The sequence below is a fragment of the Rhyacophila brunnea genome, unplaced genomic scaffold, assembly GCF_057557595.1.
Source record: "Rhyacophila brunnea isolate RB1 unplaced genomic scaffold, BYU_Rbru_1.0 scaffold_16, whole genome shotgun sequence".
In the NCBI taxonomy this organism is placed as follows: Eukaryota; Metazoa; Arthropoda; class Insecta; order Trichoptera; family Rhyacophilidae; genus Rhyacophila; species Rhyacophila brunnea.
The window spans coordinates 31,691,031-31,709,247 of record NW_028232816.1 but is presented as its reverse complement, the minus strand read 5'-3'; the positions used below and the strand labels follow the sequence as shown (position 1 = coordinate 31,709,247).

General features: G+C 32.1%; 1 protein-coding gene across 2 annotated transcripts in view; it reads right to left on the bottom strand.

Annotated features, from left to right (window-relative positions):
* LOC147074646 (uncharacterized) overlaps window positions 1–18,217 on the bottom strand; it is a 49,474-nt gene that overhangs the window by 3,243 nt on the left and 28,014 nt on the right. For both annotated transcript variants that reach the window (XM_085943571.1, XM_085943572.1), the window contains exons 2-5: window positions 8,679–8,930; window positions 4,742–4,958; window positions 1,732–1,878; window positions 629–778 (exon numbers count right to left, since the gene is read on the bottom strand). In XM_085943571.1, the coding sequence (XP_085799697.1) occupies window positions 629–778; window positions 1,732–1,878; window positions 4,742–4,958; window positions 8,679–8,930 (766 nt within the window). The remainder of the gene's footprint in view (window positions 1–628; window positions 779–1,731; window positions 1,879–4,741; window positions 4,959–8,678; window positions 8,931–18,217) is intronic.

Genomic DNA, 18,217 nt, shown 5'->3' with positions numbered 1-18,217 from the left:
AATTAAAGTGGTAGATAGCCCTCTGTGTCAGTGTGGACATCCCACTCAAGATCTTAACCACATTGTCTGGCAATTTGATGTCTATGACCAGGAGAGAAAAGTATTATTGAATATGTTGGGAAAATGCAGGTTATCCCCTCCTTTTACGATTAATTCGTTCCTGGCAAAACCAAATATTTCAGTTATGAAAATTGTACATGAATTTCTCCAAAAATGTAACGTAAATGTCTAGTGTATAGTGTAACAAAAATGTAATTCTGTATCATTAATAATGTAACTATTTATGCCTGTCGTTAAAAAAATGTATGTATACTTTTGTAAACCATTGTAAAGCAGAATAGCCTTCCATTCAGAGAAGAGCTCAATTGCTACCAAATAAAGAAAAAAAAAAAAAAAAACATTAACCCCAGTAACTGTTTTAGTTTTACTTTCTTTTAATTTATGACAGTATACGAAAGCAGTCTTTTACAGGATTGGATATACCATAATGGCTAAATGAATTATAGCACAGGCCCCCCTGATTAGCAGAGGCATAAAAAAAAATTTGACGAGGGGAAAAATGTTTTTCCAAATTGCCACAAATTGAATTTATTCGATTATCTTATATAACGATATGTTATATACATACGCGTATTTATTCTTTCTTGGTAAGAAAAGTGATTTAGAACATCGCTTGTAGTATGGCCAGCACTCCCCAGGACCTTCTGCGTCTCCTGAACCAGCTTTCTCAGCTTCCACGTACTCCTGGAGAAGATCGCTGTATGGTGACCGACTAGCCCTAATCATTACAAATGGAAGATGATTAATAAATCAAAATTATATAGTCATAGGACACGGTAAAATTAGAAACAAGTCTCGGTATTATGAACATACTGACGCTGGTTATCTATATCGAAGCTACATACGAAAGAACATGTTGATTTAAATTATTTAATGATAAAATAATCATAAAAGTATGTGTTACAATAAGATGAAAACCATCATCAAACGCAAATTTTAGTTATTTATAAATTTGTAAATCTAAATATTTGGATGGAAATTATCAATAAAACTGATTAAATTTCATGCTATAGTAATTTATCCTATGGCATACATCAGTAATCTGTAGGTCATATTTCCGATAAAATGCCACTAAAATATGGTAGTAAATTATAATGTCAGTCTTGGGTCTAGGACGATTCGGCGCCGGGACAATTGGGCGCCACGCAATTGAATGAAATTCGAAAATAAATAGACTTTCGTGAATAAAATTATAGGTAGGTACCTTTAAAATATATATTTAATATTATTATTTATATTGAAACTATTATATTATTATTTAATACTTGGTGAGAATTTAAATATCCACACGTACATAATAGTTTGATTTTGCATATGTTTAAGTTCCAACAAGAAGAGGGTTATTTTATTTTTATATAAAGCCTGAGGCATGATAATTCTTAATCCGCAATAAAAAAACATTATGTTAAGAGCAAAATGAATTACAACTACTAAGTAGTAGATAGAAATTGATTAAAATTCCTCGTCTATTTTCTGTATAAAATCGTAACGAACGTATATTTATTTCATTCGACAGTGCGGCGCCCAATTGTCCTGGCGTCCAGTTGTCCTATTTCCGTCAGTCATCGACGGCAGTAGACTTTCATAACTATTTTTTCTAGATACTACGATTAATACGTCAATGCATTACGTGGTAAAAAAATAAACGTTCTTCAAAGTATATTAACTTACGTAAAAAATAATTTCAATATCTCTCCTAAGAAGCCGAAATTACTCAAAGGATGTGCGTGGACCTCGCAAATTGCTCTCAGCAAACATGGCTTCCCTTCCAGACCAAAGTTACTAAGCATATCTTCTACCGCTCCAAATAGTATAGCTCTGTAATAAAATTAAAGCATTAATTGATACTATTTAATTAAATATACGTCTTGATTTATCTGTCTGTAACGCAGCGCGATACACAGCACACAAATACAAAGACACACACACACAATCCCTCTCTGGCTGCGTATTGAACACATCCAGTGGCGATTTTCTTTGCTGCAGATGACGCAGTCGATTTGGGGGGACATGCTCAGCGTAGGTCAAAATGTAGCTTTTATTGTATTTTAAAAGCATGATCCTGGACATTCCTTAAACGTTGTAGATAATGTATTTATATAATTTTAAAGCCTTATTATCCTTTATATTTATTTTAAACATTTGATGACTGCATAAGGTATTTTTATTACATAAAATAGTATTCTTTTAAACCTCTCGCTCTAATGTTTTAGAATATAGTCATATTTCAGTACATGAATGTGCAGTGATGTTAATTTTTTTTACATTTATTAATTTTTAAACGCATTTATAAAACCATCAGTATAATTTATGTTGACATTATTATAGTGAAATATTTACGATAAAAAATTATATTGATATTCTCTGTGATCCCAAATTTGACAAGATTTAGGCATTTTATTATCAAAAAATGGGCAAGATTAACACATTTGAAGATAATTCTAAAGATATTAATTATAAGCTATGTCTTTGAACATTCAAGTGTCAACATCCTACGAATAATGATTGCTTCATAATAATTATTGACCTAAGAATAAGGTAGTGTTTTTTGAAATACGCCATTTCTTTTGGCATTTCCCAGTGGTTAAGCTACAACATACGGCCGTAGCCATAAATTGACAAACTAATATTGAAGTAAGAAGTAAGATCATGTTAGCGCGCGTGTTTTAACAAGCACCGTTTTAAAAAAAAATCGGTTAGGTACATGTTCAAACACGCGCGTTAACATGATCTTACTCCCTACTTCAATTATAGTTTGTCAATTGATGGCTACGGCCGTATGTTGTAGTATAACCACTGGGGAATGTCAAAAGAAAAAATACTACCTTATTCTTAGGTCAATAATTATTATAAAGCAATCATTATTCGTAAGATGTTTATCACACTTGAATGTTCAAAGACATAGCTTATAATTAATATCTTTAGAATTATCTTCAAGTGTGTTAATCTTGCCCATTTTTTGAATAATAAAATGCCTAATTCTTGTCAAATTTGGGATCACAGAGAATATCAATATATTTTTTTATCGTAAATATTTCACTATAATAATGTCGACATAAATTATACCAATGGTTTTATAAATGCGTTTAAAAATTAATAAACGTAAAAAATCTTAACACCACTGCACATTCATGTACTGAAATATGACGATATTCTAAAACATTAGAGCGAGAGGTTTAATAGAATACTATTTTATGTAATAAAAATACTTTATGCAGTCATCAAATGTTTAAAATAAATATAAAAGATAGTAAGGCTTCAAAATTATATAAATAGATTATCTACAACGTTTAAGGAATGTCCAGGAGCATGTTTTTAAAATTTAACAAAAGCTCCATTTTGACCAACGCTGAGCATGTCCGCCCTTAACATCGGTTATACAATTACAAAATCTTAAATGTTATTTTAATGTAATCAGTCAGAGCGTTGGTCCTTTATGGCACTAAATAAATCGAGCACATTGAACACGTTGGCACTGCCACCTAATACTATTTTCGAGTGTTAACACGTCATGCTACCAGATTCTAGCAGCGGCGATTTTCTTTAACAGAGATGACGCACTCGATTCGTCAAAAGTTTCAAAAGGAGGCCTCAAAACAGTTCAAACCAGTCATAGAATCATTATTAAATTACACCAAAATCTTAAAAAATACGCGACTTTTACACAAATTGAGTAGATATACCTAACATATTACCAAAAGTATAACAAAATTGCTGCAACCAAAATCAAATGCCAATAGCATTGCCACTCAAACATTTACGTAGGGAATTTCTACACAAAACACTGATCTACTCAGTAATATTATAGTGTTCATTGTTATCTACAATAATAATTATTTTAAGTTACATTATAGGAATTCTAGGAAGGCATTCTAAGTAGGAAATACATTAATATTTTTACCTACGTACAGGTACGTCGGAAAACTGAAATTTATGCACGCACAATCAGTCAGTGCCTCGGGCCTCCACCAACCCGAACCCACTACTGGATTTTGGAAGTGTACACGGATAAGACCGAATTTATGACGGTTATAAAATAATAAATAAAAATAATGCAGCCAATTTAATCATAGCACTTTCTCCGCTTCATTTTTTTTCATTTAAAAAGTCATATGTATTAATTGTTTTATATCTGTGTTAGAAGGAAATATATTTAAATTTTCACTATGTATGAATAATAAACACATTACATATTTTATAAATTGAGATAAATAATAATAATTACAACATAAAAAATAACTTTATATATACAACGTTTTTAAATTTTCTGTTGAATCATATAAACTTGACTTGACTAGCGAAAGACTATAGAAATAATACTGAAATGTCATTTTAACCTTTAATTTTGATTTCCATAGTAACATACGTATATATTAATAATTTAGTTGCTAGGACCCCAGACCCCTAGCAACCGATAATAGTGGATTGGATTACGGATTTCTTCCGAAATAACTTTTCATACAAAACAGAATTAACTGAAAATGAATTCAATTCTACTTAAAGATGGCTAAAAGTATTAAAAAAATGCATTGGGATCGTGTTTTGATATATTCCAAAAGTTTCAAATGTCTAGCTAGTCGGGAAGTTTGTTAAACATCAATTGCAAGATTTGTACAGGATAAACAATCACCAGAAAAATAAGAATACGACCTAATAAAAACGTTGTAAAAAAGTATAATACCGTTCGCCACCGTGCAAAAAATGAAGTAGTTTCTCTTCAACGTGGGGTGGTACACCATCTTTAAGTGTGGACCGTTTCCCTCGTCTCCTGTCCAGATATTGCGAGATGAAATCCCCCATCAGCCCACCGGCCGCCCTTCCAAGGGACCTCGAGAAAATGGGCGGCAATTCTCCGTACGGATTCTCATTGTCAGTCAGGCCCAGTTTATCGAAATCAACTAGAAAACGCAATAAGAATATTAGCATGTGAAATTAAAATATGTCCAATAGAAAGAAAAAAGCCGAAAATGTATTCAAATTATAACCACCCAAGAATTTAAATATAATACGTACACTCTACGTCTTGTTAGTGCGTAGTATGCTTGAATATGGGTCGATTATTTGGAGTTCTTATGAAGCTTCCTACAAACTTATTTTAGATCGCATCCAGAAAAAAATCGTTGATGTCTTTATTTTAACACAAATAACTATTTTCCTTTCGATAATTTTTAGATTACTTTTTTTCAATGTATACTCGCTATTCACTATACTGAAATTCGTATGTCACTTCTGCTCTTAAGACATTTTACCTGCTCTTGCAAAGGGGTTAAGTACATGTAAATTGTACGTAAAACATTTCACCGTAGCACAATTCGCCGTGAGCTTTCTTAACGGAAAGAGATGACCGTATGCGTATACTATATTGTCTCCAATTTTATTAGATTCAATATGAACATTAATTCAATTTCTATTGCTGATTTTGGCAAAATTCATGAATTCAATAATGAAAACCTAACTTAACCTAACCTAACCTAACAAATAATTCACTATATCGGCTATTTTCAAAATTTGTTTGCTACTGGCTTCCTGTAAAAAGTGTAAACCGACAAGAACCGTGTTTTATTTAGACATGAATTTTATCTCAAACGACCCAAAGAGGCTGGATGGTCTTTAATATACGGCCATATATTTCCGACACAACATTTCACAGTGAAGTGTAATACGGAGAACTTCATACGTAGTTTCCAGACACGCTCACAATGGGCGGTTTCAAATCCTGATGTCCTAAAAAGTTTGATTTTATATCCGCCCAATTACCTACATGGTCGCAAACATGAACTCTGTTTCCTTGTGTCAGGCTTATCAGCCAAATAATTAGTAAGGCATGTGAGACTGATCAATGCGCTCCCCAAAGATATACACTTTAAGAGATGTGATGTGAATTTTGTTTTTTAAATTTTATTTTATTGTCTATCATCGCTTATGTTTTTTTTCTGTCATCTGAGGGTAATATTTGGAATATTGGTATTATATAATAAAACGTATTTTTATTAAACTTGGCTGCTTAAAACCAGTTATTTTTTCAAATAAAAAGTCACCTTGTGAATGTCTTGAATTCTAATTTGTAATGTCCATTTTTTTTAATTAATAAATAGCTATGGTAAGTAAGCATGCCCAATAGTAGGTCAGTTTGGTTTAGCCACAGGTAATATCTACACAGCGTCGTCTAAAGATATTTAAGAACACCCGTCAATATAATGTTGTACTTCAACTGATACGGGTCCCAAATAATCAACCCAATCTCAAGCCTGCTTTGAACTAAATAATAATAAAAATACATATAATCACACACAGGATCAACATAAGTATATAATTACAACTAATATTCAACAAATATTTCACGCCGGCAATAGTATGTTCTATTGTCTTCTTGTTCATTCACGATCAATAAATGACCCATCACATTTTTTTAAATGGCTATAGAATATACCGATATGAGTTATTTGTTAAATTAGCTGATATTACTTACTACAATATGGATAAAACATTTTAAAACACACACTACTAGGTACTAATAATCAAGAAAAACACACACACACAGCTAACTAAATTGTTAAATTAATTAATAATAATGTAAGATACAATAAAAAAAAACTCTTAGGTATATCGAGATAAAACAATGGAAAGTTAAGATAAGAGAAATTTTCCTAGTGATGAGTCGAGAATATTATTCTGAAAAAGATTATTCTTGAGAACCCTGAAAATCGAAAAGAATTGAGAAGAGAAGAATCACTAATCTCACTAATTGAATTAAGCTTAGAATACATTTTAAACTAAAATAAATAATCGCATTGTGATTCTTTCATATTATTATGATGACAGTTTATATTATGATCATGACATGAGTATCACATTATTTAATTTATTTAAAAAATCTAGCCATTTCTACTGTAAGATTGGTCTATGTTGACCGCGAGCTTAAAGCACCGAACTACTCCGAATTTTGACACTGAATTTTCATCGCATCGAGATCTGTGAAAAGATACCGAATTAAAAGCTACGCGAGAAGTAACAAAAAAATTGTTTATAAAATTAGTATCAAATGTGTTGAATATTCTTTCAAATGGAGCCTTGTATTATTTCTCTTTAAATATCACTGAAGAAAGTTACAGTGAGTTAAGTTATAGTTAGTTTCGTAAGTGGTATTTTTATATGAAAAAAATAATATAGAAAGTTCTATTTAATTCCAAGTTCGTATGGAAATTATTATTAAGATACCAGACGTCATTTTTTCTTTAATTTCCATATGCTTAGGCTTATCTATCAATATCATAATATAAGTACAAGGATATTTCTAGCAGTAGATTCAGGGTTGCTCATCAGAATACGTTGTTTTATTTATCAAACAAGATACCTACTCCAGATAGTATATACGAGAAGAGCTTATTAATAAATATTACTTATGGTTATATTGATTATTTTGATTATGGAGAGATGCGCCGGATCCACAGCATCTATAGTCTGTACGCTACTGGTTTCCAGGTACGTATTATTTTTAATAGTTTGCAAATCTATTTACTTGAAACACTACAAAAAATACACACTCTACAACACGAAAACTGTATTGAAAAAATCTTATACTCAACAGGTTAAGGTGAGGGAATATTTTAGTTTGCTACCTGTAAAAAACATAATAATTTTATACTTTAAAACATCGTAGTCTCAGGAGTTAGAACAACGATAATTGCTGATGTAGGTCATATTATATAGATCTTATAATATCGATTAATTATAGATTCTGGATTAGTTATGAACATATTATGTAGTTTTCTATTATGCAACTTATGGGTGATCAAAAAATATCATTCTTGACAAATAATTCTTTTTCCCAAATTTTCAATGTTATTCGACATTATACAAATATTTTATAACTACTGTTAATTACTTTATTCTTGAATTATTATTACTAGATCTATATAAGGAAAATATTGAATGTGTATAATATAATATGATTTCTTCTTCATCGGTATTATATCAATGGTCAAAACTTGGATATAACTAAGGATTGTGACTCAGATGAGCTCAGCCGTCTTAAACTTTCAACCTAGCATTCATTATAATATCGTCTCTGTTCTGGCAGAACACACTAACTGGAGAATACTAGTTTTGAGTAATTTGACTTTGAAGTTGTTAAAATGTTTGAAATGGTCTATCATGTGAGTTTATTAAGTAATCGTAAAACGGATGACTTTAAAATAAAGACTGTTTATTTATTAAGAAGGTTTCCAGACGCTTAAGTTTGAAATAAGGAACATTTTGGTATAACTAACTCAATATGTCATTTTTTCGAATTAGTGTCTTCTGCCAGGACAGTGACGAATATCATGCATTGGTTTTCATCCTCGGAAAGGTGGGAATAAGTATCGAATATCAAGCTCGTTGACACGCTGGACTCACACGTTCGCCAATGAGTGGAATAAAATATATTTTTCCCCGCTACAGATCACAAATGATTTGAGATAGTTTGACATTTTTACGCATGCGCGAATCAAAAACAGACTAATACTAACATTGATATTTTTTATAAATAGTCTTTTATGTAAGACAATATAATATAATCATTTTTATACTAATATGTAGATTAAAGATTAGTTAAAGAATAAAATAATTATACTTACTCGTGAAGGGCAAACTGAATGTGACGTTGGAGAAGAAACCTTCAGGTGGGTGTCTGATGAAGGGCATAGAAATCGAAGGTGCGAGAACCAAAGAAGTTCCTGGTGGAAAGGCCAGTCTCCCATCGTTGGTGATCCAGAGAATACGCTTCTGTCTTGAATGTGGCTCGTTAGGGTTTCCACCAGTGGCCAAAGGACACCACGATATGGCGACCAAACACATCAGGACTAGAGAGTGGGAATCCATCGGAAGACCTGCCAAAGGGGAAGAAATGTAGAGGGTTATATTTTATATTTATTCAAATAAAGGTATATTCAGTTTTGGTACGTTGACAATCAATTTTACAGACACTAGTTATTATGTTCGATTCTATAATAATGATAATTATTATCTACGCTAAAAATAATATCTATAATTTTCCATTGTTAAATTGTGTGAAAGAAATATTAAAAAATGTTCACGTCAAACCGTTAACACGTTAAAAAAAGCTACCAGATGCGATTCGGTACTATTTTTTTTTAAATAATGCAACACCTTGTCAATTGCAATGCCTATAGGTATATTGGAGGGTTTCTCCCAAAAATCGAAATTTCGTCAAACAAAATAACATACGTCACTCATGTTGGCGCTTTGCAATAGCAAATTGTTGGAAAGAAAAAATCTACAACCCTTTCCGTGGAGCAGAGATCGTCAAGGCGACGCCAGACGAAGTAAGAGAAGTCACGTGATAATACGGTTTCCTTTAAAACTTGTAAATTTAGATTTTTAAAAAATCATACTATCTTATACTTTTCGTTTTTTGTCATACATAATATATTAAATTCATTTTCTTTTCTGTCATTTCAATGTCTCTCTTCTCTCCCTGAAAAAAGGAAAACGACAAAACAGAACAGTGACAAAACAGAACAACGATAAATATAACTATGACTTTTGAGGAAAAATATAAATGTAATATTGAAATTGTCCTATCTCTATTATGTTGATAGATTTTTAATAGCAGAGATTTTCAATACGCCATAATAAATCAAATTATATACCTAATTTCTGCATTACTAATCGCTAGAAAGCCTCAAATAAACTTAACTCGGTGTTGCCGGCAAGCTTAGGATGGGTTTGGGTCGAAATCCCGAAGGCCGAAATCCCGATTGGCCGGAATCCCGAAGGCCGAAATCCCGAAAAATAATTAAAGAGATATAAAAAAATTCAAAATAAGTGTTCAGGTTGCGCAATTTTTCACAGGAGAGACAAAACCCCATTTTTTCTACAAAAAATTGTTTTTTTGTTTCCCTTGTAAAATTTGCGCAATTGAAAATAAGTGTTGCGATTGCGCAATTTTTTTGCAGGAGAGACAAAAAACCATTTTTTTCGTGATTTTTTTGATTTCGTCCGGCACCCCGATTATTATTAGCTAGTGCTCATACAGGTCGCCTTGAAGTTATAAAAAAAAAGTATGAGACACTTAGGAATCGAGTGGCAATAGTTGTGCATGATTATCAAAATCAAACAGATAGATTGAGGTATTTACGCCAAATGGCCAACATGCAGTGATTACATTATACAATTGTATATACTCTATATATAAAAAATGCATTATTGTAAAAAAAAATGAAATTTTATATTATACCTTGTGATTTCACTTAAAAATTGTTTTTTTTTATAATATTAAATATTTATAGTATATAAGTATATGTATTTCGTTTTTCCCCTGGCTGTTCTGTTTTGTCGTGTTCTGTTTTGTCCGGTCACCAGATTCATCACATCACAAACGTAATGTGCCTCGTGATACGCTCAATTAAGAACGAGTGTGGTGCGGGACGGGTTTGTTTGGAGGGCTTTTTTTGGTTTTATCTTATACTGCTTCTATGCTTCCGTCCCGTGATACACCCGATTAAGACAGGGTGTGGTGCGGGCTAAGGGTGGTTAGGTGAGGCCATTAACTTTAATGTGCGCACCGTTTCGAAACTCCGCAACACTAACGAACAAAATATTATATCATTAGTGAAGTAGGTATTGACAAAAAACGTGACACTTTCGTGTGACACCAGTGCGTTACGATTTTTCATGGTAGGACGTTAATATATAAGATTTTTATACTTAAAAGAGAAAATGACAAAATTGTTTCTGGTCAGTAGTTTATTCAATACATTCTTTTCGTCATAATTTTAAAATAAATAGAATATACAACGTATAAATATTTAAATACTACAATAAATTGGATAAAAACAAAAAATAATATAATAGTTTCAATATGGTAAATATATTTCATAATTGATGGGGGATGAACCAAAATATTTGTTAGAATTTATCGATATATAAATTTTGATATTAAAATATAAGATTGGCTGTTCGTCACAAATTAAATCTCTCTTAATAATTTTGGGGAAATATGAAACATCGAATCGGTATTTATTTTGAGCTTGAAGGAATAAGCTCATCGGTTGTATAATGACGTGGCAATTTGTCATTTCTGGTAATTTTATGGTCACCACTACAGGGAGATTTTTATGAGTATTAGATATAGTGAAATAATCTGTTAAATATCTCGTAGAATATCGAGTTTCTCTCATATCTAGTACCAGTGGTGCTATAGTGATTGGTAAATCGTATGATTCTGCCAATAATATTACTTCTTTTACCATAAAAGGATCAGAAAACGACTCTTCGGTTTTATTGTTATTTTCGTAAAATTCTAAATCATATACACATTGATGCATACCAATATATTGTGGATACTTAAACCAGACTAGAATTAAATTGTCTATGTTTGCTTCTAATTTCAAATATTGTGTTTGTATGTAAAATGCATCGAATACATTTTCAATACAGCATTCGATAATACGTAAAACATGGCGGGAAATAATATTATAGTCATCTTGCTTTATCGGAATTGCGGTGGATTTCTTGATTTTTGTTGTTTTTTTGCCTTTTTTCTTGGCTGGTTTTGGTTGTTTTGGAATATTTTCTACAATATTACACGACGATTGTACAATATTAAGATTTTCTTTTTCATCATTAAAATATTTACGTTCAGTTTTCCTCACACGGACATAAACGTTTTTTCTTCCGGTATAGAATATTTTTACGGACTTAGAGTAACGTTTTTCACAATCCCAAATAGCTTTTGATTCACAATCAATTTTTGTTGGTGAAACATAAATTGTATCATCAATTAATATGCATTTCATGTTAACACATACATAATATTTTACATTGTTGTTTTTTTCGAAAACTTCAAAAACTAATACAAAATTTTCGGTTACATTTTTAGGCTCAAAACATACAATAAAACACGTTGATAAACCAGGCAGAACTTTAACATAATTATCTGGTGAAATTGTTATCATTACTTCTCCAATGTTATTAGATTCATTAATTGATACTGACGATACTGTTGTTATAAATCTACACCATTGAGAAAAATTGCCAGTATTTTTTAATTTCAACTTTCTACTGCATCTACGTTTAACTTCGAATTCTTTGAATAAAATTTCCTTCGGATGAAATTCTACTGTTTTCGGATCAGAAAGTTTTAATTTCTTAAATAAGTTTTTTTCTTGAAAACACATATTTTTTGAAATCACTCCGCCATTTTGAAATAAATATTTTTTTATTTGGTTCATTTGGACGTCAAACCTATCTCTTTCATAAAACATATTGTCAATTCTTAATTCACTTCGATGTATGTCGTTTTTCGACACCAATTCAAAATTACTATGATATTCTTCATTACCAGTAACATCTTCAATATCACCAGTCACTTTATTGTTAACATTTAGACCCTCAAAAACGGATATTTCTTCATTGCTTTGATGCCATAAATATGTGTTCGTACTTCTTCGTAGTTCATTACGTATTTTAAATCTATTGATTTGAATATTCTCTCTTTCTGATAATATTTTTTTAATAATTATTCTTTCATTTAACTTTTTTTTATACCTCTTATATTCATTATTACGTATACATTCTTCTATTTTCTTTTTAATATCCTGATAATTGTCCAACTCTGATAATTTAATGTTTAATTTATTTTCTACTTTTTGTATGGTTTTTAAAATTTCGACATTAACACCGCTTTTATCCGTGATATAATCAGTTTCCATGGCTGTAGTTGATTAAGTTATTATTTTAAATTCTAAAATATATAAATTAGAGATAATCAATAAAAAGCATTCGCCATTTCGTAACATTGTAATTTTAGATTGTTTTCTTATCTGACAGCAAACGTCATAAAAAGTTTCAAATATCGAATCCAATTCAGTGTTGATATTAAAAAATGTCAAATTAAATATTTACATAAACAACGTTTTATTAATTAAAATCATAGAGAATATTACTAGCCGATTTTTGGTTCGGAATGCTGTTTTATTGGTATAAGACGGCTTTTGTTTAATTAAATATTTTTTTTATTTATATTTTACTAAGTAACATTGTGGTGAAAAAGCAAATTAAAATAATAATTATTAAAATTTGTTCCAAGTTTAAAAAAAAATTAGAGCGTCACTTCTAACATATGGGACGCGGACTGGTGGTAGAAAATCAAAGTCAATGACCAATCAATATTACGTAATACTGGCCATAATAGGAATTTAAAGATAATTACACGGTTAACGAAATGTTAAAAAAAACTTTCAAATAATATAGGAATATATAGGTACATTATTATGATATTATCAAGTCATTTTATTCAATAGTATAATTTAGACTCAAATTGAATTAATTATTGCAGATTAGAATAATTTGGATAGACCCCGAGGCTGTATATGAATCAACGTTAGTTTTACTAACATCGTGATTTAAATTTACAAAAATGGTCACCAATATTAACGGAATTTGAAATCACACCTAAAATTCACAATTAATCGTAATGATACCGGTAGCATAATTGGTAATGATCATCGCCAAGATTGTGATAGAAATGGGTTCAAATTACATTTTTTCTATGATTTTGCATAATATATAAAGCTGTTCTAAATTATGTAAAATCAATTATTATGTATTAATAGTTTATACATATTTTTAAAACTGAAAAACGTAGCTAGAAATATTGCAACTGTAAACAGAAATCATACAAGGGTCATCATAAGAAAAGAATCGTCAAAAAGTACAGAATTTTTTAGCTCATCCTTTCAAATTTTTCTTTGGTTTAATCGACTTTACCGCCAAATTTTTTTCAGATTTCCGTGCAATTTATTATTGTTATTCTATATTTTTTACGAATGGTATAATATTATAAAATGGAAAATTCATTAACTACTATTGACCTGAGGTTTACGAGGCTGTCCGGCTGGGTCACAGTGATTGACATAATATTATATACTTTTGCCATAAGGTAGCTGCATCACTGATTTCGAAATTTTGCCAAAAGTGACTCAGGAGCAATGTCCTAAGAATAATCTTGCTTTTAGTACCTAGAACTGCACATGATTCCTGTTCTGATTTAATCCATTATGATCAAGCAATGGTGCGAAGATGTTAATTTGTGTTCCCATAGTCCTCTTCTTCATTTTTCGCTATTGTTGAAGACGTTTTACTTCAAAAGCATTCGTAAAAATTGACAGTTTTTTTCCAACAGGTGGAACAGGCCCAAACTAGGTATTTGATGAAAACATTGAAAATTACTAACTCTAGATTGTATATAATGTCATTAGAAATAATATAGTATAGTCTATCTATGCATTCGATGTATACTCGTGATTTAGTATTCGATTGGCATATTTAGCAGCACTCGTCCGGTCGGCGACAATGCTTACATTAATTCAAAAATGGCATTGCGGTCTCAATAAATGATTTTTGAATTGAAGATATGTGGGCCAGCAATGTTTGATTAAGAATTAATAATTTAGCAACCTTTTGTGTTTCTTGAATGGTATTGAACTTCGGTTTTTTTATTATATTATCTGAGCAATTGAAACATTCTTGATGACGTATTGAAAATGTATGGATTATTTTACATACCTACATACATTATAAAACTATTCGGATGACATATAAAAGTTACTAGTAAGTGACATCTAGTAATGGAATCATAGGTATGATTACCATACGTCCCGGTTTCACACATCGGTCCCGGTATTCCGACCGGTTTGGCATTTTGTCCCGGCTGTTCCGAGTACGAATGATTGTCAATAATAAATTGTCATGATTGACCGTAGTAGCGTATATTATGTGATGGACGGCGGGGTAGGGTGCGAAAAAAAATCATTCCAGCGAGAAGTACGACTGGTATAATTAAAATGTATGCTGCAGCCATTGATATACTACTGGATGAATCATATGCTTCTTAAAATGACGCCCGATTTTCAGCGACTCGGCCAGTGTTAAAACTTACTGTTTTAATATCAGCGGACTTAACTCGATATAAGCTCACTTAATATTTGTCTCGAAAACGACCTGGCAATAATTATGAGTAAGCCCGATCTAGCTTGCATCTTACTCTAACTTATAGTCAGCGCATGACGACTTCCTCTGTCCGCTCAGACATGAATTTTTGGTAGCTTGCAAACTTTGGGTTGCAGACACCCTTAGGGTCACTATTCCAAGAACGCAAATTTAGTTTTACAGCCAGGGCAAAACGGGTGAAATTCGGGAATCCATGTTAACGGTCTTAACGCATTATACATACAAGGAAATATTATAAGACGGTATTCGTAACATCTTCTTTTGTGGTACATTTTTAAAATGACACTTGTATGGGAACTTCTCATCTAGTAGTATTTCAATGGCTGCAGCAGACCTTCTACATTCTTCTTTTGTACATACTATTAATAATAAAACAAATTTTGGTGGTTAAATTTGTTTCTTTGCCATATATCTTGTTCATGTCCTGGTTTAGAGTTTCATAATTATGGTAAGCCTAATCATAGGGCATATAGCCAGATTAAAACTGGAGTTTAATTTATTGTAATTTTGTTTTATATTGTGAATGTGTATGGAAAAACAATGTTATAAGTAGATTTAAATATAATATTAGGGTACTCCGCAAAATCTTTGGACCCACGTTGGAAAATGGGAACTACAGAATAAAAATGAACCACGAGTTGGAAGAGCTGATTGAACAGCAAACAATCATAAGATACTGTAAGTCCCAAAGACTACGATGGGCGGGACATGTGGAGAGAGTGCCTGAAGTTAGAGCGCCAAGAATCATGACGAAGTGGCTACCCCAACGGAAGAGACCCAGAGGCCGTCCAAGAAGGAGATGGGCTGACGCCGTAGAAGTGGACTGGCTTCATATAGGAAGACCCGGTAACTGGAGAAGTGTGGCGAGAGACAGGAGTGAGTGGAGAGCGGTTGTGGAGGAGGCCAAATCCCACCCCGGGATGTAGCGCCGTGGAAGAAGAAGAAGAAGATTAGGCTAACTCACACTGAATCACAGTTATAATGTATCACAAAATCGATCTCTTTCTGATCTTTTACCCCCTTTTAATAAATTGCTGTTTGTATTTTTAAAACGTGTTTTTATTATCTGCAAATATAGTAGATCATATACTCCCCCAATTTTCGATCGTAGTAATTAATTTATCTCAGAAAAATGCGCGCGTCAGCTAGATCCGAGAATGGGTCAGGTAAAGGTATGCTCCAGTAAAGGCACCCTTTTACTCCACATAATATAGACTACGTATTTTCATTTATTGGTGTACTATGTCATTGACTGCATAAAAGGTTATCAACTAAATGTGAAAATTGCATCCCTTTTTTCTTCACACACACACACACACACACACAGTTAAGCAGTAGTTAGAGTGATCACGACACTCAGTTATGAAGATTACAACGACGAAGACAACATATTTGTTATTTTTCTTCATATTTAGGATCTTGTTAGGTATCGTCATTCGTAATAATAGTAAAAATTAGCTAAAGCCAAACGTTCACACTTTGGTATAAAAGAAGGGGTACTTAGGTTATTTTCGTAAGTAGGTAATAACTGGTCAGATTTCGTCCAGTTGCGAGTCTTAATTGGGTAGTTTTCGACTACGGCTCCCCCATAAATTCTTCAGATAAGTTTATAGGTCTGTAATCACAGACTATCATAATTAGAATTCCGATAGGCTATATTCAATACGCTACATTTTGATGCAAGGTTTTGAATGTATGAGTGTCCTACGAAAATGAAACACGCATTATGCACGTGCAGTGTGTGTAATACACCAATATTAAATAAGCGTCAATGCATAAACCGAGAGCAGTTGTCAGTATTCAACGTATGACGTATTCTTGACACGTGTTTAAGTTTATCCCGGATTCTTACTTACTCCGGTTACCTGATACCAGTGACGGCCCGTGGGTGTAGGCAGATTGAGCGTCGCTTGGGGGCGGCGGTTACCCAAAGGACGGCAAATAGTAATAACGGAAATATCTTTCCATTAAAAAATAGTCTCATTGGTTGGAAACAAGGTGTATTAATTAGGTAGGTATCTACTATACAAGTTTTAACAATACTTAATTTTTTTGTCTGAGTTCACGATGTCTAGTTTACTTCCGTTGTTCTTGGACGTCACGATTTTGGTGAGCAGTAATGACACCTAGAGATTTGCGAATTGTATTTGAATTACAGGTAGGTACTTAAGTACTTACCTAATTTAAAATTTATCCAAATATGTTTGCCAGTCACTCGCGAGTTTTAGAAGTTGTCAGGTGTATTTTCAAGTGTACCTATCTGAAACCGTAGACTTGCAATATTGTCTATTGAAGTCTCAGAGATGGCATTTAAATTAGATTTAGTGGTATATATCTTGTTAATGTATCCATACAACACATTTCTTAGATATTGGAGTCATGAAAAGATGATAAAAAGTAATGTATAAAAAAATGTGGCGGCATTTTGGCACTGCCTAGGGACAGCATTTTGTCTAGGGACGTAACTGCCTGCTACTCCTTACCCATTAGGTATTTCAGTTCCCATTATTTCTCAGTTCCCTGTCTGTAATCTATGTAGACTTTAACATTGGCTATTTCAAAAATACATCATTTTATTCATTCATAGCCGGCTAGAATTCGTACTGTTATCTGACACACATGCCGTACCTACGATAGGTCAAAATACATCAATAATAACGCAATCCAGTGCCCTGAGTGACATGATGTTCAAAATAATAAAAATAAATGATTTATTTCGCTTTTAAGATGGTGAGTAAGCACCATGATGATTTGTTTTTGTATTGATAAAATACAAAATGGATATACGCGGCACTCGAACGAGAGAAACGATCTATTGAATTTATCGATGGTCGCGGTTTTCCAAATGTTTATTGCAAGGTATTATTACCTAAGTAAAGATGGAATAGGTATATTGTATATTTATATTTATTATATGATTTTTATGGCGCGAAGATTGTGATTCGAACATTTTATGAAGATTACAATGAATAGCTGTTTTCTTCTACATTCCATAGACGTCACTGCTGAATAGCGTTCTAGCAATCTAGCTTAAATTCGCATATTGCGTATGGCGTTAAATCTAGCATATTTCGACTAGGGATTGCAATACCGAATGAATATATCAATACCGGTATTTCGGTATTTCTTATAGAATACCCGT